This window comes from Hipposideros armiger, unplaced genomic scaffold (assembly GCF_001890085.2).
Source record: "Hipposideros armiger isolate ML-2016 unplaced genomic scaffold, ASM189008v1 scaffold_19, whole genome shotgun sequence".
NCBI lineage: Eukaryota > Metazoa > Chordata > Mammalia > Chiroptera > Hipposideridae > Hipposideros > Hipposideros armiger.
The window spans coordinates 1,761,990-1,783,398 of NW_017731369.1; the positions used below are offsets into that span (position 1 = coordinate 1,761,990).

The window sequence follows — 21,409 nt, forward strand, 5'->3', positions numbered from 1 at the left end:
ACTATTCAGACCATGGGACATGACCAGACCTACTGGGGCCCATACTTTGGACCACCTGGCATCTGTCATCTAGACTGCCTGACATCTGACTGATAACTGTCCTGGACCAATCCTAGGGCTAAGAATGCAGGACTGATAATTCTTAAGAATGTACTTTCTACAATAAAAACTTGTTACTCTTTTCTGTCTTTGGAACACTGCTGGGTTTTTGCCTGTGTTCCCAGTGTGCAAATCTCCAAGACCCTTGAATAAATCTTCCATTTATTTCTAGCCAAAGCCTCCAGACTCTTTTTGAGTTGGTTATATAATAACAAATCTGTGTTGTTTTAAGCCACTAGTTTGTAGTAATTTGTTATTGTAGCAATAGACAACTCATACAGCTACTAATATATAAAAGAAGTTTTCACAAAAATTTTGAAAAATAACTTAGTGATACCAAAGATGAGTAGCAGCTGCCCCCTTTCAACAAGGATGTATTTCCCATTTCGCTGCAGCCCTCACCCCTTCCCTTTGTCTATACCTACTATGTTCATTTACGAGACCTACCTAGTCCCTCTAAGTACTGACTGAGGTTTTAGAACCCTGCCCTGAGCTACACTGTCTTCCAAATAGTAATCGAATTTCATTAGTTAAAATACAGGCAGGTAAATTCAGCCTCGTTAAAATTAACTGTCAATTATGATACTTTCATTTGTACAATGTGACGTAAGGCTAAGGCTAGTTGGTTGGTTCTCTGCAAAATGGGGAATACTTAACAGTACATACCCGCTATGGCTGTTTTGAGGACAAAATGAGATAATAAATGAAAAGTGCATTCCCCAGTGTGTGACATGGTAAACCTTAAATAAACTATAGCAGTAATTATTATACTGCTGCCTGTCCCGCCGTTGAACATTTGGGCTGTTCTAATCTTTGGGGAGTAAAGTTCCTGAACGCATTACTTTCTTCTATCCAATTATTGCGCGAGAACAAGTTTCTAGGGAAGCAAAGCAAGGATCAGCGTAACAAACTTTTTACTTGTTCATATGAATCCCTATGAAGTTTTGCAATCTGCTCGCCTCACCTGGCGACGGCTCTCCGCAGACGCGTCCTTCACAGCCGGCAGGGGGCGCCGCGGCTGTCGTGGCTCAGCCGGATGCTAATGAGCCGGCGGCCCCGCCCTCTGCCGGAAGTGGCCGCGGCGTGAGGCGGGGTTTGCGAGCTCGGCCCGGCTGCTGTGCGGCAGCCATGGCGGCCTCTGAGGCGGCGGCGGCGGCGGGGCCAGCGGCTCTGGCCTCGGGTGCCCCGGCCGTCACGGCGGCCGCAAAGGGAGCCGCCGCCGCCTCGGACTTTTGGGGGCCCCCCGGACGGCTGAGAGGCAGCCGGCCGCGGCACGCGGCGACAAGGCAGCAGCCCGCGGGTCCGGCGCCGCCGGCCCGAGAGCTGATCCAGCCGTCGGTGAGCGAGCTGTCCCGGGCTGTGCGGACCAACATTTTGTGCACTGTGCGTGGCTGCGGCAAGATCCTGCCCAACAGCCCCGCGCTCAACATGCACCTGGTCAAGAGCCACCGCCTGCAGGTGAGCCCGCCGCCGGACGGCTCCTTCCCAGGCCTGGCGCTGACAAAGCGCCTTGCTCGAGGGCGAGGGCGCGGGGTCCGGCTTTCAGGGCTGCGCGGCCCGCGGTCGGGAATACGCTGTGTGAGTCCAGCCTCCGTCGGCCAGCATCGGAGACGGCTTCCAAGTACATAAAACGGGCCAAACCGATGAGGTAGCCCCAGCCGGGGAAAGTGGGAGCTAGGACGCGGGAACACGTAGTAATGGGAAAACACTGTGTCATGCCACTCGGGGCTGTCAGGCTGGGACCACCCGGGACGACCGGCCTTACTTCGCGACCCGGGCATTTTATACATTTACCTGGTTAGCTCTTCCAGCAACTTCGTGAGGTACGTACCGTCCTCACTCTTGATGAGAAACAGATTACGCAACCTGAATAATGCTGGGATTTAAACCTGGTCTACAGCCCTGTTCTTCCCACCACGCCCACAATGTTTCCTTCAGGCCTTGAAGTCCTGTCTCCTTGTTCAAAGGTAGCTGCGGATTTGGCTGAGCACCGTCATCGTCTGTGTGGATACAAGTTTCAGGGTCGATAAAATCAGCTCTGCTCAGGAATGAGACCGAAAGGGAAACTGCCCCACCCCCACCCCGCCGGCCTCTTGGATCTTCTTTAAGAGGGAACACGATATAATAACATGAAAGGAGTCTGAACATCCCTTCCACCTTACGTAAAATAGAGTGGTGATTTTCAACCTTTAGTGCGCGCCTGTGGAAAGCTCATTAAAAATCCAGATGTTCAGCTCCACCCAGACCTATTAAATCATAATTTCTCAGTCATTACAATAGGAAGTTTTCTTCCACTTCTTAGAGTCTTTCTTTGCCAACAATGACATAATTTGAAACCCTAAGTCACTGAAAGCAGTTTTGTGAATGTGTAGCCTTTGATGGTCTGAATTGATTCGGGAGAAGGTTTAAATTACTTCACGTAGTGCATGTTCTGTCTGCAGGTAAATCCTCCTTAGAAACATCCTTAGAATCAGGCTTCTGATAAGAATTTAACAGCAGCAAGTTTGAAGTGATAGTCTCTACTAAGGCAAATGTGTGCCCACGAAGGGTAATCTATTTTAGCACCAACTGAACAGAGATGCAGCAACATTCTCATGTGAAGATTAGGGACCCCACACAGGAAATGTACATGGAGGTATGCGGAGGAAGACCCTGCAGGTAGGTGGGGTGCAATTTTTCTCAGGATAGTTTGGGGTTTCTTCCAGGACACAAGTGCGGTAACTCTGGGAATGGTCTTCAGCCTCCTATTTTCTCTTTCATACTAAATTTTAAGTAAATTCTTCTTTAGCCATATTTTAATTTGGGTGGGTGAGTTTAGATTTGTAGGAATTCTGCAGCCAAATCCCTTGGTTCTCTTTAGCTCATGCACAACAGCCATCACATACCTGCAGTATCATCCCCTCACTAATAGACAGCTAAGGCAGACATTACGTGTCTGAGCACAAGTGAAGCTGCCAGTCTGACCAGGACCCTCCTTGTGTTGGCCTGAGCATCACTCTAGCAAGCACTTTTTAACAAGTTATATTGTTCTTTTCCCTGAAATTGCTATCTGGAACTCTGTATCTCTCAAGACTTCGTGAAACTCTGTTCAGCATAAAGAGATGGAATTTACTCTTCCAGATTAGCTTGGTAGTAGATATACAATAGGTTTATTTCTAATTATGTTTTTAAAATACGTAAAGTTCAAGAATTCTGAAGATACTAATACATAAAATATAAGTCTAAGAAGGAGGAATATGTTTGAGGCAAGTCCAAACTTTGACAGTCATATCTTTACATGGGCTTGAGCATTTCAGTATCAGTACCCTTCCTTGCTTATTAAAATCTGTGTGAAGTCATTTTTCCAGTTCTAGTCAGATTCATTTTTCAGAAATCACTTGTCTGAAGACAGCATAGTGTGTTTAAGATCCCTTTCTGAGCTGAAAATGTTGAACAACGAAAAAATGGACTCTTCTGAGTGACCTAAGGAGACCTGTTTCAGCAGGAATTTTACAAACTCATCCAGAACCATTATTGTTTTTTTCTTGTCACACAGGCTCACTTTCCGGCCTTACTCTGCCTTCCTAACCATGGTGCCCAGCAGCCCTTGAGCATCTGCTCTCTTGGTAGAAAGGAGGTTAATTTTTCTTTAACAAAAGTGGCCTATGTGACAAAATAGCCATATTTGAATAGCGGTGCCCCCAGTGTGGCAAATCTATACCCTCATTCTGTATCCTGAATAGAAGGCTCTTGAATTCAAACATTAACTGTTGACACTTGATATTCTCAAAGTATTAGAAGGAGGAGGCCTGGGACAAGGGCTGACTGGAAACTCCCTGTGATTTTGAAAGCAGTCTCTGTTTGGACCAGAGACTCTGCTACCAGTCAAGCGTGCATCTACTTTCTGCTCTGAAGCTAGTCTGAGTATATCTGCTTAGCACATTTGTATAATATTCAATGGGCATTTTCTCTTTTGTTCTCTTGGTTATGGCTACTTGTGTAATTCTAGTTTCTTTCATAGTTTTTATTTTTCTAGATTATGATCATATTTTATTCCCTTTCCCATTAGTTGCTGTGTGGTTCTTACTCTGTTCAAATCTTTCTTTACAGGATAGCCTGCCCCCAACCAAATACAGTAAAACCTTGGATGTGAGTAACTTGGTTTGCGAATGTTCTGCAAGATGAGCAAACATTTCTAATATATTTTAACTTGGTAACTTGCATAACATTGCAGCGATGTCTTGCAATACAAGTAGTTTGTTTCCGGAATGAATTATGCTCGCAAACCAAGATATTACTGTATTCCCTTCCTAACGTAAATGATTAACAAACCCTTCTGAAGGATGATGGATAAGACTGGGATTGTAAGGTAGAGGGTACCTGCTGCCTTTCAGTTTCTTATGTAGGTTCTTAACATATATGTCGGTATCCCATATCCCATAAAGAAATCGGGAAATACTCCTGTTCGGCCTTTCCTACAGTGGGGATCCACGGAAATATGAAAGTGGGTGATTCAGAGAAAGGAAGGGTAGGAGTAAAGGGGCATTTCTTGATTGTTGAGAGATGCTTTTATTCCTCTTTTTTGAAAGCAGTGAAAGAGACAGGAGGGCCCTTAAAAAACTTCTTATCCAGGAGCACTTATATTTTTAAAACATGACTTAGAAGATTTTGTGTTTTTTAAGATGTTATTGGGGAATTGGGGGAGGGGACCAGCCAAGTTGTTTTTCAATCTTCACTGTGGAGGGCACCAGTCACCATCTGGCTGCCCGTCAGCAGCTCGTGTACTCTAAGCTCAAGGTGCTGTGTTCAATCTTAGTTGCGGGTGGGCGTAGCCACCATCCCATGCGGGAGTCAAATCAGCAGCCTCATTGTTAAGAGCACACATTCTATCCACTGAACTATCCGGGCAGCAGCTCAGCTCAAGATGCCAAGTTCAGTCTTAGTTGCAGGTAGTCGTAGCCCACCATGGAACAGGCAATCTTGTTGTTACACCAGTTGAGCCTTCCTGCCACCTGTTGACAGCTCAGCTCGGGCGCAGCGTCACTGGCCCATGTGGGAATCGAACTGGCAGCCCTGTTGCTCAGAGCTCATGCTCTTAAGCCAACTCTTAACCAACTGAGCCACTCGGCCAGCCCAAGACTTTTAATTTAAATTTACAATAAGAATACAACAAAGCAAACTCGTTTTTTTTCTTGGATGCTCTCTGTGAAGGCAGTCAGGTGCTAGACTAGCTGTAATGCCTTTTTCTCCAATTTTGGCCATGATTCTTACAGTTCTTCCCTTTTATCATCTCATCTTCATTTGTGTTCTTCCCTCTTGCTTTTCTCTTCTGTATGTTTACTTTTTTCCATCTTGTTTTCTTGATTGTTTTCTCTCATGGGTTCTTTTCAAATTCTTTTACTTAAAATGTTTCATAAACATTTTATAAGATGTTTATTTTTATTTTAAAATGTTCCATAAACAGGCACCCAAAAAAGTACACAAAACATGAAGTATTTTTTGTGTGCATTTTTTTCGGTTGTGCACATGAAAGATAAAGTACAAAATGTCTGGTAAATTTTGTTCTTAAATGTGTATAGAACTTCAGAACAAAAATATCACTTTCTCACTGCAATTCATGTCTTACTGTGCCATCACCATTTCTTATCTCCCCTATTCTTTTTTTTTGGGGGGGGGGAATTGGGGGAAGGGGAACAGACAAGTTGCTGTCATTTTGTTCTTCAGTCTAGTTGTGGAAGACGTTGCTTCACTGGCCCAAGTTGGCACCATCATTGCGCTCTTCCCGGGTGAGGCAGATCAGTCCCCGGCTTCTGGACGGCTGCTCACTGCGGCTGCTGGCTACATACGGTAGCCCATGGCAACCCACTGCCACAGGGGCTGCAGCCTCCGCCATGGCCGGCAACTCACAGCAGCCCAGCTCCAGGTTGAGCTGTTGTTCAGCATCTTAGCTGTGGAGGGCAGTGTCACTGGCCCTCATATGTGGGATCCAAACCGGGCCCCCTGGCGTCCCAAGCCAGTTCTTAACCATCGCGCCACTTGGCCGGCCCTTATCTCCCCTATTCTTATCTCAGCCAACCTACCCTTTCAGCTTATTGTCTCAGACCAAGAATGGGAAAAGGCCTAGAAATAGGTAGAGAGGTAGTGACAGCGAGAGTTGAGGAGTTGGCTCTCAGAAAGCCAGAAAGTGGACAGTGTCAGGTTGTTGCCACATGCCTGTAATAACAGCAACAAGGTGTCCAATGTGGCTGTCTTCAGGGTCTCATCCTAGTTTGTTACAAAGTTTTGGCTTAGATGGCCACTTGAACATATTCAGTATAATGCCACAAGTTTTTACTGAACATTTATTGTTTTCAAACATTCCCAAAAGCAACAGAAAATACAAAAATATTCCTTTCCTTGCAAAGATTTGGGGAATTTTAAGTAGTTCCATTAAGTATAAGGGAGAAATGACAGAAGAGCAAGGTAATTTGAAGCTAGATGATAAGACATTTTGAATGTCCTGGGCTAAAGAAACTTGGACTCAGGTAGTATTGGGGTACTGTTGAAAATGTTTGAGTGAGGTAATGACATGATCAGAGCTATACTTTAGAAAGATGAATCTGGCAAATGAAAGAGATTGAAGTTCTAGAAATTAGTTAATAGGTTAATAACAAAGTTCAAACAGAGAGTCAGGAGAACTTGAATAATGATGATAACAGTGAGAAAGGAAAGGTGAGGAGGTGGTAAAAGACATTGAGGAGTGAATGACTGTTAAAACTTGGAAGCAACCAAGATGTCCTTCAGTAGGTGAATGGATAAATAAATGGTGGTACATCCAGACAATGGAATATTATTCAGTGCTTAAAAGAAATGAGCTATCAAGCCATGGAGAAAGTTTAGATGCATATTATCAAGTGAAAGAAGATAATCTGAAAGGCTACATACTGTATGATTCCAACTATATGACATTCTGGAAAAGGCAAAACTATGGAAACAGCCTAAAGATTCGTAGTTACCGGGGTTTAAGGGGAAGGACGTTATGAGTAGGCAAAGCACAGGATTTTTAGGGTGGTGAAAATACTCTATGATACTATAATGATGGGTACATGTCATTATACATTTGTCAAAACTCATGAATGTACAACACCAAGAGTGAACTCCAATATAAACTATGGACTTTGGGTGATTATGATGTATCAGTGTAGGCTCATCAATTGTAACAAATGTACCACTCTGGTGGGGGATGCTAATAATAGAACAGGCTGTACATGTCGGGACAGAGGGTATATGGGAACTCTCTGCACTTTCTGCTCAATTGTGCTGTGAACCTAAAACTTCTCTAAAAATATAAAGTTTATTAATATTTTAAAAAGTGAAGTGAACAAGTATAAGAGAACATGATAGGGAATTTGAAAAAGGATAATAAAAGGATTGCTAGGCAGAATTGAGGATGTATTAGAAGTACGCATGAATTTTATATTGCCCCTGTAGGAAGGAGCAGTTGACAACCTAGATCATAGCAGGGGGCCATCTCTCTGGCATATAACTAAGAGGAATTCAATAATGGGCAAGTGAATGAAGGATTTTAGAGTCTTCCTTAATATTCTCCCCACATTTCATTTTCTCTTGCTGATAATACTACATGGAAAATATATAAGTTAACTAAAATTATTTCATTAAAAAAACACTGGATGAATTGGTGAATGAGATGAGTTTGGTGATGAGAGACAATGTCAGTTGTCATTAAAGCTAGCAGATGCCAGTGTTTTAACAAACAACATTTCAGTGGGCTTCTACAAGGACGGTATGTAATGTAAAGCACTAGTTTATTGGCATTAAGGTGCTTGGCAGAAAGCAAAAGAAGAAACAAAAATCTCCACAGCAAATAACTAATAGCTATAATAATCGCGTGATTATGTGATAAACACTGTTCTAAGCCCTATACCTCATTAACTCAATCCTCACAACAACCCTGAGGTAGGTCCTATTATGCTTACTTTATAGGTAAAGAAACCAAGACAGTTAATTTTTTCAAGGTCATGGAAAAGTGGCAAGGTAGAGAATTCAAATCATGACAGCCCATATTCCAGAACCTGTGGGTTTGACCACTACACCAGTGGTCCTCAAGCTAAGACAGCACTTTGGAATCATTTGGGGAGAATTTAAGACCAAATATAGATACCTAATCCCCATCCCAAACTAATTATATCAGAACACCTGAGGTTGGGACCAGGCATGGGGGTTTTTTATAAGTGCCTCAAGTGATTGACTTCTCACAGGCCACCGGGGTTGAGAACCACCATTCTACACTGAACTGCCTTTCCGAAAATACCTACATTTAGCGTGCAGTTGCTCTCTTCTTTAAGCATGAAGACAGTACCAAGAGGTATATAAAATAGTTTCTGCTCCTAAGAAATTTAGTTGGGGAGACTGGAACGCTAGAAGAAAATGATAATATTTGAGATAGCTTAAATTAGGTACTATGTTGGAATTCAGACAAGGATTAGATCTGTAGATCTGGGTGGCGAGCAAAACGGGAGATTGTTTACTGAGAATAGGATCTGGGCTAGTCTCTATGCTAATCCAATATAAAATAATCCTGAGTTAACTATTCTGTTTTAGAAATGAGTGAACTGGCTCAGAGAATTTAAAGACCCTGTCCAAGGCCACACCCCAATCACTGGTAGAAGTGCCTTATAGCCACAGTGCTCTTTCCACCATGCATTCTGCCTGAAGGGAGACAGGAGGATGTGGGACAAACTGGGTCTTCAAAGGACAGTTTTCCAAGAATGGGTGTAGAAGGTGGAATTGGAAGTGGGAAGAATGTTAAGCTGACTAGGGTAGTGTATGAAAAGGGAACAGAAAAAGATATGGTTATATAGTAGATTGACGGCATAACGAGTTGGGATTTTATTTTCCATATCCTTTTTTTAAAAAAGAGCTTTACTCAAGAGTCTGAGCTCTGAGCAACAGGGGTTCGAGTCCAGCCCGAGCTGAGTTGCCGCTGAGCTACCAACAGGTGGCAGGATGGCTCAGCTAAAAAAAAATTTAAATAAATAAAAAATAAATAAAAAGAGCATTAGGTGATATATACAAATAATTTGGGGGGATATCAAATTTGTTATAACACTAGAAGAGGAAGGAAAATTATTTAGGGGACCATTTAAATAATCCAAAGGAATATGAATGTCTAAACAGTGTAATGCAGTAGGAATATAAAAGGATAGACCAATGTAGATGTGGAGGAATAACTTAATTCAATTTATCATTGAAAGATAAATTACGTTGTTTGAAAATAAAATAAAACTGGCTTCTTTTCCCCTCTAAATGAGTGGACACAGACTCAACAAGATTAACATGGTTCATCTTGAGAACCAGTAGGAAAACAAAGGGAAGGAATCTTAACCACACAGTTATTAATTTCTCACTTCTTTAGATACATAACTGATGGGAAAGAAGGAGGTAGTCATGTTCCAAACGTAATGAATCCTTTCTCATCAGAACACTAGAGGACCAGAACATCTAGGTGCTGCAGCAGCAGGTGAGGCCTGAGCACATGTCTTGTTTCCAGTGACCTATAGAGAGGTCCACCACTCCCCACCTCCTTTATGGTCAGCTGGAAGGGGTCTGATAAGAATTATACTGGAGGTCATCAGAGATCTCACACTCGAGGTATGTCAACAAGATATGTCATCAAGGGCCACAAGAGAGAGCACTTCAAGCTAAATTAACTCAAGAATTGTTTTAAAACTTCCAGCCAAAAAGTCAATCACTTAATAACAAAGGATTATTAGGATTACGAGTTAATATATATATAAAGTGCTTAGAACAGTGTATGCCACAGTAGTAAAAGCTATGATAATGCTTGCCATTATAATGATTATTGAATTTCAAACATAGCATTGTGCCTGAATTCAAGCTGCTATATAAACGTTGTGTCAGTTAGCTTTAGCTACTTTAGGGGACAGTGTGATGATCAGAGAAAGTCCCAGTGCTATTTATCAAGTAGGCCTAGATCAGTCAGGAGGTTCTTTTCAGGAGCTCACACTAAGGCGTGGGGATGGGATAAAAGGGAAGGGAAGGCTTAAGGATGATACAGAAATCTTGAGTCTGAGGAACTGTAAATATATCACAAATAGAGAAGTTGGCTTTAAGGTGTTGACATAAGAACATACAAACCTGCAGAAAAATTTTATCAGAGTTGATTAGAATTTATTTTAGCCAGACGGATGCGCCTGGAAGCAAAGTGTCAACAGATTGAAAAGTGCTCCCCAGAATGATAGTTGGCAGTTTCTTTTATACATTTGGAATTAAGGAGGATACATAAGGAAGATTACATGAAGGCAGGGAAATCTTAATGATGGGATTATAGGGTAGTTAAAAAGATTATGTGGGCCAGCTGATTTAAGAGCTTGCTCAAGAGTTTGAGCTCTGAGCAACAGCGGTTCCAGTCCCGGCCCGAGCTGAGCAGCCGCTGAGCTGCCAACAGGTGGCAGGATGGTTCAGCTACAAAAAAAAAAAGATTATGTGCTCTCTTGAGGGTGATTACACTTCTGAGGGATCTGAAAAAGGCATTTCTAAGATGTGTTAACTTAGATGCACAAAAACAATGGACAGGGCTTGCTTAATGCAGAGAACCTTTTACCAGGAAAGTTATAGGTGTGAGGCATGACCTGCCTAGTTAGGATTTATGATCGGATCACCACTGTGAGGTTACTTTCAGTTAGATTTATTACAGAGCCCCTTTTTCATCTACAAGGGCAGAGATTATAAGTTTAGAATGAGTAGTTTTAAAGGAATGGATAGATTTTTAAACAGTTTGAGCTATAGTTTACACACCATAAAATTTATACATTTTAAGCGAATAATTCAATTATTTTTAGTAGATTTACATAGTTTTGCAACCATCTTCATAATCCAATTTTAGAACATTTTCATCTCTCTAAAAAGATCCCTTGTTTCCATCTTTAGTCATTCCTTGTTTTAACTCCCAGCCCATTCTATTGGTGTGTTGTTTTGCTTTTTTTTTAAAATAATTATCTAAAGTAATTTTTCTTTTGCAGGATGGCATAGTAAATCCAACAATAAGAAAAGATTTGAAAACTGTACCGAAATTCTACTGTTGTCCAATTGAAGGATGCCCTAGAGGCCCTGACAGACCATTTTCTCAATTTTCTCTCGTAAAACAGGTATTTTACTTAAGTATACTTCTCTGGGGATGAAATACAGATGGTATAAACCCAATGTGCCTTCTAATTACTTACGAAACATAACTAGAGAATTGAGCAGAAAGTTGCTTGTGAGGACAGCTGCCTAAGAGTCTTCCAGTTAGAAAAAGGAAGTAAGGTCTAATGCAAGTGAAGGGAATTGTGGCTTGCTCTGGAGGGGAAGATGTCCAGAAGTGGATTCGGAGAGTGAGAGAGAAGAAGAATTCAAAGAATGAGAAAATGTGTACATGCAGATCTCTTGTGTGAAGGTGTATGCCTCAAGGGTCAGACAAGCAAAGGCACAAAAGAAATGCTCTCCCAAGGGAATAAGAAACTGCAGAATTCAGAAAAAGAAGAATTTCAGAAGCAGCTATTTTAAGAGGAGGGAGGGGCACAGAAACCAGAAAAAGAGGTGATTCAAGGCGGGGAGAGATTGGTGGCTGAAATACTTCCCTGAGAGTTTGCTGGAGAGGGTCCTGTGAAAAACATTGCAAAGACTTTTATTTCTGCCTGCAGCACTTAATTTGTAGATCAGAACCAATATGCTAGGTACCATGGATTGTTTCCAAAACAGTTTCCACTTTTCACAAAGCAAAAGTGACAGAGAAGAGAGGCATATGATACGATAAACTGCAGTTTGCCTGCGTTTGCATTCTTTTGATTAGGACTGCTATGTTTATCATGTAAAATCAAGGTTAATTTGGGTATGTTGATGGTTTTTGAAATGTTTTGAGCAGTTGCAGATTTTCATTCTGATCCCTTGTTCTTCCTAGCACTTTATGAAAATGCACGCGGAAAAGAAGCATAAATGTAGTAAGTGCAGCAATTCATATGGCACGGAATGGGACTTGAAAAGACATGCAGAGGATTGTGGCAAGACCTTCCAGTGCACGTGTGGCTGCCCCTATGCCAGTAGAACTGCATTACAGTCCCACATCTACCGAACTGGCCATGAGATCCCTGCAGAACACAGGTAAAGAGGAAAAAATGGTGGCCCAAAAGTCAATAGCTGTGGGAAGTTTCAAATTAAACTTTTTGGAAAGCTGTGAATAGAGGAAGAAAGGAAAAATAATGGAGAAAAGATGTGACATGGAAGAAGGGGACTTTCAGAAATGGCAGCAGGGTTCGTGCCTATTTGACCCAGTTGTTCTTCCTTATTCTTTCTGCCAGCTCCTTTTGAGGATCCCTTATCATGAAACTACTTCATTTTAAAGGTCAAATTTATATTTGGGGTATTAGCTTCCTACTTTAGAAATGATAATTGTTACATTGTATAATCTGCTGACTTCCTTATGCTTACAGATCTAAGTTCTAGTATTTAGAGCTTTATGCTTCCTTCTTCCGTATTTGCATGTTTCTGAACTTCTACCTACCACATAGTAGGCCCAATTCTCAAAAAGTTGCAAAAGAAGGGATTTCTCTTCACTGGATTGAATCTGACTATTTTCTCTATTCACTTTGTCATTGTTTTCAGGGATCCACCTAGTAAGAAAAGGAAAATGGAAAACTGCCTGCACAACCAGAAGTTGTCCGGTAAGACCATTGAATCATTGAGTAACCAACCAACCCCAAGATCAGACCCTCAAGAATTAGAAACTTCAGAAATAAAGCTAGTTGCTTCTTTTGAAGACTCTTGCAGCTCTAATGCCAGAAAGCAGGCTTTGACAACGGCTTCAAGATATCCTCAGAAGTTGCTTTTACCAAAGCCCAAAGTGGCTCTGGTTAAACTACCCGTTATGCAGTTTTCTCCTGTGCCTGTCTTTGTGCCTACAGCTGACTCCTCGGCCCAGCCTGTGGTGTTAGGTGTCGATCATCAGGGCTCTGCCCCGGGTGCTGTGCACTTACTGCCCTTGTCAATTGGAACCCTGATCTTCGGCCTTGATTCAGAGGCCTGCTCTCTTAAGGAGAGCCTCCCTCTCTCAAAAATTGTAAATCCTGTTGCTGTTGAGCCAGTTAGTACAGGTGTTCAAGTGAACTTGGGTAAAAGTTCATCTAATTCTTTACAAGAGCTAGGGAACACATGTCAGAAGAACAGCATTTCTTCAATCAATGTACAGACAGATCTGTCTTACGCCACACAACACTTTATACCCTCTGCACAGTGGGTAAGCCCTGATTCCTCTGTGTCATCTTGCTCTCAGACTGATTTGACGTTTGGTTCTCAAGTTTCCCTTCCCATTAGTGTTCATACTCAAACATTTTTGCCTAGTTCTAAGGTAACTTCGTCTATAGCTGCTCAGACTGATGGGGCTTTAGATGCCTGTTTCCAGTCAGGCATCTCCAGAGAAACTCAAACCAGTGGAATGCAGAGACCGACAGATGACCGAGTACAGATGGACCAAGCTGTAATGTGTGGAGACATTTTTGAGAATGTCCATTCATCATTCGGTGTTCCTACAGACAGTATTATAAGCAGCAGCCTAGTAGCAGAGACTGTAACTCATGATTTGTTACCTCAGAACCCCCCTAAGACTTTAAATCAAGATATTGAGAAATCTGCACCAATTATAAACTTCAGTGCACAGAACAGTATGCTTCCTTCACAGAACATGACAGATAACCAGACCCAAACTATAGATTTATTAAGTGATTTAGAAAACATCTTATCAAGTAATCTGCCCGGACAGACACTGGACAATCGTAGTCTTCTGTCTGACACGAATACTGGACCTGACACCCAGCTCGCATCTGGCCCAACCCAGAATCCTGCAATCGATTTTGATATTGAAGAGTTCTTTTCAGCCTCAAATATCCAGACTCAAACTGAAGAGAGTGAGCTTAGCACCATGACCACTGAGCCAGTCTTAGAATCGCTGGACATAGAGACCCAAACTGACTTCTTACTTGCAGACTCCTCTGCCCAGTCCCACAGTTGTAGGGGAAATTCTAATTTCTTAGGCCTTGAAATGTTTGACACGCAGACACAGACAGACTTAAACTTCTTTTTAGACAGTAGCCCTCATCTGCCTCTGGGAAGTATCCTGAAACACTCCAGCTTTTCCATGAGTACTGATTCCTCTGACACAGAGACCCAAACTGAAGGAATCCCTGCTGCTAAAAACATACCTGCTCTAGAAAGCAAGGTTCAGTTGAACAGTACAGAAACACAGACTATGAATTCTGGCCTTGAAAACCTGGGGAGCTTGTTCTGCACCAGCAATGAAACACAAACAGCAATGGATGACTTTCTTCTGGCTGACTTGGCCTGGAACACAATGGAATCCCAGTTCAGTTCCGTAGAAACCCAGACATGTGCAGAACTACACACAGTCTCCAACTTCTAAAAGGGGAGTCCACGTGTGGGACGGCCTTTACAATTTTCTTCTGGATTTAGAAAATGGAGAATGGGGACAACAGTGTTAGCTCTGTTGAATGTAGTTGATATGCAGTTGCTTCGATTCTTTGAGGTTCTTTGCCTTTTGTACTTGTAAACATGAAATGTGTGTATAAATGTGAGTGTATTATAAAGTAAGATGTTGATCTAAAAAGAATTGTATTGTGTTGCCTACATCTGCCCTTTTACACCAGTCTTCCCTTGGTAAAAAAAAAAAAAAGGAACTTCACACCTTTAAAACTCATCTAGCTGTTTAGCTGAAGCCAAGCTTAACAGGTACTAGGGTACAAACTTCTGAAATCTTCAACATATTTTAGTAGAAGTGTGACTTACTTAAATTGCACCTCAAATATTTTTGACAGTGCTTGTTAGAAATTCCTGTTTCCTGATAGTAATCCCATGCTACATCATCAGATGTAAACACCACTGCTTAGGTGCTTTGAGACTCATGCTGCCTGCAGCTTCATCTGCTTTGACAGCTCACTCCTTTCTGACTTGAAGACACAAAGGAAAACTACATCTGCCTTTAGCTTTTCAGACAGTTTTCATGTAGTCATTGCCACCCTTTCTCTACATGAACTATTATTGATACCAATGTAAGTGTACAGTACTTTCCTCACAAGCTGTGTTACTGTAAAATTACTGCTTAATGTAGTAGCAGCAAGCCCTTAGTATAAATAGTGATGTTTCTAGTCTAAACAGTCACTGCTGTGGAATCATGCCTGTTGGCTCCTACTGGAGTGTGCGCTACAAACACCCCCTCCTAGGCACTCTACAGTAGGCTGGGGTGGTGCTCCAGAGCTCTTTGTCAAAGTGCACCCACAGGCTGGATCTGAGTTTTGTCACTCTAAATGTTAAAATATTGGGTTGTCGGAAAAGTCATGACGCATTTTTGCAACGAAAAACAGAAAAAATGAGTCATAACTTTTCCAACAACCTAATAAATATATCATGGAAAGGAAAAAGGACATTCCTCCCTAAATTTCAATACTTTGCATAAGTTTGAAAGGGAAGCGTGCAATCAACAATTATTTTAAAGAGAATCTTCTTTTCATCCACCTTTCATCTTTTCCTTGAATAAGGAAAGGCATTGGTCTAGCAAGAATATTATTTGTGCCTTGAGGATAGCAATTATAGAATAGACCCACCTTCTATATTTTGTTTGTTTGTTTATTTATTTAAAGGGTAATATCAACCAGTCTTCAAAGAAAACTGAGGTGAAGACTGATTGCTTCAGTAATCAAAAACATCTGTGTTTTGAGATGGGAGCATGGGTCAAGGATGCTTTGGGGGTTTTCTATATTTAGGATATCCTGAATTCTTGATTTTTGGCCAACTTTCAGGCAAGTAAAAATCAGTGCAGCCTGTAGGTTTTCCAAGTTTATCCAAAAATTCTCTGTTCCTTCTGTGGCACATGTTTGTGCTGATGAAGGCTAAATCCTCAAAATAAAACCTAAGAGAGGATTAAACTGCTAATTCCTATTCAATAGAAGAATGTTGGTAATGGATAAATAACATATCCCGGGTAGATGAACTTGACCTGGTAGATAAAAGTTTGCTTTGGTCACAATTGCCTGTGAATGTGGGTTTCCAAACAAACATAAAGCCTTAACTTAGGATTTCATTATGTTTTAGAATCATCACTGCCTTAATGTTCAAACACCTATTTAGATCCCCTTCATAAAGGACAAGTGCATGTCTGTTTATGGCTTTTTGTAAATATAAATGCAGTGATCTATGGCTTTAAAAAAATTTCGTTTCTGTGACAGTGTTTGTTAATCCAGCCAGTAGAGGTACTTACAGAAAATGGAGCATGTAATGTAATAGTTCTTCATGTACAAGAACTGTTCCCCCCAAAACTTTAGTTACCTGAATTGTTCTAAGATTATTTGTAAAAGCTGAAATTCAGTGATTAAAGAAAGTAAGAATTCTACCTTTTTTTGTGAATTCTTCTACCTACTCATAACGTGACTTATGTTGTTGCCTTAATTTTTCACAAACTCATCATTCATCTTCCGAAAGTCACATGATGAAATGATTGGGCCTAGTTATTTTCATTGTTTTATCTTTGAAAACATGCTAACAGTTTTCCTAATAGAAAGTGAAAAGACACTCCATTACCAAAGTTTCTACTTTGATGTAGTTTTTATTGATAAAAACTATACATCTTAAGATTTTAAGTTTTTGGAAAATTTATTCAAAGGAAATTACTCTCCAACTCATGAATTGCCAAATGTGACCATTGTATATTGGGGTGACTTTTATCTTTGTAAATAATGCAGTTCTGGTTTAAGAGCATAAAAAGGGTTAGAATATGAGTAGTTCTTTGCTCAGTCACTTAATTTGCAGGAAAACCAAACCACTGCTTCTGATTTCATTGACATAAAGGAAAAATAAAAGAAAATTTTTGTAGATTTACCTGAAAGATGCCATGTAGGTTTGAAGCTACTTTTGATGGGAAGGAATTCTATCAGTGTCAGTCTAGTTGTGAAGTTGTGTTGTTTTATTAATAGTGGCAAATTACAGGATGATATTTTCATGTAACCCTTCGTGGCCCTAACTTTAGAATGTCTATCTTAATTGCAGTCCAAACCTGTTCATCAAAACCTACTACCTGATACGAACTCTGAAGAACACTTACTACCTAGTATATTTAAATCAGTGCTTTTCAAACTTGTCCTCAGGCTCTTAAAGAAAGAAAAGGAGAAACATGTAACTTTGGGGGATTTAGGGATGAAGCCATTGAAGTGTCAAGTGTTATGCAGTTTTATTTTCTTTATATCTCACTCATGGTGTGTGTGTGTATGCACGCATGCACGCACTCATCTGAAGTATGTGAGAATGCCACTGATTAGATTTGGCACTAGGAGAGGACATGTCATTATTTTAGCTTCAATACATACTCCCAACACCTAAAACACTGTTAAATGACGTGAATTAATTCAGTTTCTTCAGCAAGATGTTGGCTAGTCTCATGTTCTTATGGCCAACAAGATAGTCTGCTAAATACCATTGTTTTGCAGTGTTTACATCCAAAGGATTCTCTCAGTTGTGTGAACTGTATTTATTAGCAGATACACTGATATATTGTTTACATATCAAGAGAGGCAGGCTAAAGAGCAAATGAAGTGGATTCTCAGGTTGTCAGTCTCAAACATTAACAAATGTGGATACTACATTTAAAAATATGCATGTTTGAAAGGAGAAAGTGCCCAAACTATGAAAATGAATAAGAATGTTGTCTATAATACTTGAGCTGGAAGAGTATCAATATTCATTCAATTCTTTCAACAGACTTTAGGAAAAAACTCTAAATTTTATATTGCCTTACTAATAAGTAAAAACTTTTGTAATTTTGTTCTAAATCCACAAATTCAAAAATAGTGAAGGTTAGCGTAGGAGAAACTTATCGCCAAGGCCCTTCCATTAGTTCCAGAAGGCTGGAAAAACAAAATTAAGACAAATGATACTCCTTTTTAGTTTATCAGTGAAATAGTCAATTATTTCAGAAAATGAAAAATGTTTTGAAACAACATATCTCCATGACAAACTTTGTTATTCTCAAAAGTACATGTATTGTCTCCATGTGAAAAAGACTTTTTTTTTTCCCCCTAAAGGAGTGCATTTAGTAGCACAGTATATGTCAGTAAGACCTTATTATAAGCCTGGCGTCTTCCACTCCTGCTTGCAGCTTTTTATCCTTTGCTTTCTGATGATCCACCGTTTTCTGCATGTCCTGGGTGAAATATTTGGTTTTATGATTGCGTCTCAAACATATTGCTGCTTAGGACTGAATTTGAAACTGATTCCTCCCCTATTTTATCTTCTTTTTCCTGTGCTATAATAAGAAATTTAGTGACGTTAGAAAATGTAGAGCTCGTGCTGCAATAAACAATGTCGCATCTGAATTAACTTATCACAAAAGGATATTTGACCTTAAAATGCTCCTCAATAACTTGCCCATTTAAAAAATGATCCTTCAAAAATTAAGATTTTATATCACACTTTTGAGAAACCATCCAAACTTTGGCAAACTATGCTTTAGGAATTATTTACGCTATGTTGTCTTTATTTCAGTTCATGATAATTTTTGTTTAGCTGTATTTGAGTGTTTAGTACTATTAATGAATTGTAAGCTGGTACCAATTTTTTTTCTTTTTCACCTTGTTTTGTAAGATATGGTATATTAAAATCATTTAAATCATTCTCTAAGAAAATATGTGCCTAAACAGTAACTCTTCAGATTTAAAGTTCTATAAATAGCTACCATAATGACAAGTATCTGGCATTCCATTTTCCTGAAATACATTAGAAAAATGAGTCAAGAGAATTGGGGTGAATACCACAGAAACAGCTTTCACAGTGAAGAGTTATCAGGACCAGTGAACGATATCAGGACCAATGGTATTTATCCAAATTAAATGCTTTATTCAGAGGTTACTAGTTTTCTTCAGAGCACATGCAGATTAAAACAAATGAAGTTGCTAACAGTTCTTTCACATTTAGAGGTTTGGTGAACCAGTCATAAACGTCCCGTGGTGCTGAAAATAAATGGGAGAAAAAAGTGTCCGGCCCCTCCCTTGCCTCACTCAGACCCTCAGCAGCATTGCCAGGCCACAGCCCAGCCTCACCCAGTAGAAGCCCTGTGTCAGGTGCTGCCACAATTCCACATGGTGATTTTTATGTTTTCAAGGAAAAGAGGAGTTTGCAAAGTTACTAACAAGACAGCCAAAACAATATAATAAGGACTGAAACACAGAGCCCTCCAACGCATGGTTTGGAAAAAACTGGAGAAACCAAAACCTAATTGAGATCATCACCTTGAGGTAAGAAGGCCGTTCACTTCTGTGTTATGCTTGACTGCTTAAAACAGCAAGATTTCCCCTGTAAGTTTTCTTAGCAACCTAGAACACTTAACAGGGACTGCATTCTAGTAAACATGTAGCCTTTATCTAGACTTGGACATCAAAGACCAGTTTGGACGTCCTGATTTAATCTGAATGGAAATTGGGACAAGGCCTAGAGTGACATTATTCACACAGAAACAAGCTAAGCCTGGACTAATAGGATTTGTGGTTTTCCTGAATGTGTTGATCAAGTCAAATATAAATAGCGGGATCATTTATTTTCCTTTAATGAATAACCGGATGTTCAAAAACTATAGAAATCCTGTGGGTATGGCAAGTTGTTATTTGGAGTTTGATGGGTCTTCACTCTTACCAGTTTGCATTTTGCAAATAAGATCCCAGAGGGACTTGATGAGGTATTTGAATAATTACCTAACAGAGATGCCAAATGCACAACATCCTTATGTATTCACAGAGGAATCTTCTCAATATTTTGTTGGCCAAATTAATTATTTGCTCAAAAAGGATACTATGAATCTTCTAGTAAATTGGGTCATTCCTTTGTTCAGACTGGCCCTCCTCATAATTCTAAATTATTACTGTATGTTTACCCCAAAATCTGTAGAATTTACAACCCTATCTCAACAAGAGTTTTTCTTAAGAAAGAAATATTCTGTTGTAATTTAGATAAATGTTTTCAAACTGCCTCAAGATCTCAAAAGCAAGTACATCTGGGCTGAGTAAGTGGGGCTCCATCCCTCACTCATGCTGGTCCACACCCTTCCCTCCCAATTGAATACTTTTGACTGTTTCACATATTGAGCTTATTCATTATTCTGCTGCTTACAAAAGAGGCTTGAAAAACCACTGGCTTAGGTGGACAAGCTGCCATAGCTAGAGGGGTCCTCAAACAGTTCCAGGTCCAACACCCCCACTGTCCAGAAACAGTGGGAAATCGGGGCCTCCTCTGGGGGATGGAATCCAGAGAGTTTCTTCATTCAGGAGAGAAAGTATGGGCAGAACCTAAAAATTGCTTCTAGACTGTGTCCAACCTAAGTAGGCAAAATATACCTTTTAATGACTGTTGTACTATAATCATTTCTACATTTCTGGTGTTTTGCAAACCAACCAACAAAACAAAGAACACCTAAACTAACAGACAAGACATTACAAAGACAAATGATGTAAAGCAGATGTTTACAAATACAGTTTACAAATACAGAGAGTTCAAGTACAACCTATCTTAAGCAAATTCAAACTGTAATTAGAGCAGCTAAATGGTTATTCATATTACAAAATGTTTTCTGCAGAGCATTTCACTTGGCATTTAAAATATAACTCACAAACATTTAATTTATATACAACTTCAGGAAACATACATTGGAGTAAAATGAGGAGGGAGACGGGATAGGAGAAGGGAGAAAGCAGCAGCCCCATTCCTTCAGTGTCTGTCTGGAGTTGTAGAGTTCCCAAATATCAGATGCAAAGTAAGGCTGAGGGAAGCATGTGGGGTGACACTAATCAGTGACGTTTTTTTCAAATAACTATTCTTAACCTGCTTCCCAAGATGTATTTTATGCAACTGTTGCTAAAACTTCCCAGACACAGAGACTACCAAGAGTCTAAAATATAAGGATATGTCACCTTGGACACAAGAATACAATGGATATGGTCTATCCATAGATATATGTCATTTTGGACACACAGGATACAACGGATGTGGTATATCCATGGAGATAAGGATATCTCACTTATACGCAAGGATGTTCATTTAGACACAGGCTGGAGTTTTCTATTAAAGCAATGTTTCAGATCTTTGTTGTAAGAGAAAATGAGGCAACAGACAGATATCTGCCTGGTTTAAAAGATCGTGAAATAATTTAGTCCAAACAAGCCCAGTACACTTAGCTTAAGGCACTGGGCTGGGGCAGAAAGAGCCCTTTCCAGTAAGCTTGGAGCTGGCA

At 40.3% G+C, this 21,409-nt stretch overlaps 1 protein-coding gene and 1 long non-coding RNA gene across 2 annotated transcripts in view; both read left to right on the plus strand.

The window, feature by feature from the left end:
• The first annotated feature begins 1,215 nt into the window (after positions 1–1,215).
• Positions 1,216–16,531, plus strand: ATMIN (ATM interactor). Its single transcript, XM_019635198.1, has 4 exons — positions 1,216–1,557; positions 11,121–11,246; positions 12,038–12,237; positions 12,739–16,531. Exons 1-4 carry the CDS (start codon positions 1,228–1,230, stop codon positions 14,546–14,548), a joined length of 2,466 nt encoding a protein of 821 aa, XP_019490743.1. The 5' UTR covers positions 1,216–1,227; the 3' UTR covers positions 14,549–16,531.
• A 2,489-nt stretch (positions 16,532–19,020) lies between these two features.
• The window catches only part of LOC109378944 (uncharacterized), a 10,778-nt gene continuing 8,389 nt past the window's right edge, over positions 19,021–21,409 (plus strand). Inside the window, exon 1 of the long non-coding RNA XR_002123087.1 lies at positions 19,021–19,424. This is a non-coding gene — a long non-coding RNA (uncharacterized LOC109378944). The remainder of the gene's footprint in view (positions 19,425–21,409) is intronic.

Excerpts from the sequence above, each read along its gene's own strand:
- ATMIN (XM_019635198.1), top strand. The coding sequence starts at position 1,228 with ATGGCGGCCTCTGAGGCGGCGGCGGCGGCGGGGCCAGCGGCTCTGGCC. Across the intron at positions 1,558-11,120 it reads TCAAGAGCCACCGCCTGCAG|GATGGCATAGTAAATCCAAC; the intron begins GTGAGCCCGCCG and ends TTTCTTTTGCAG. Across the intron at positions 11,247-12,037 it reads AATTTTCTCTCGTAAAACAG|CACTTTATGAAAATGCACGC; the intron begins GTATTTTACTTA and ends TGTTCTTCCTAG.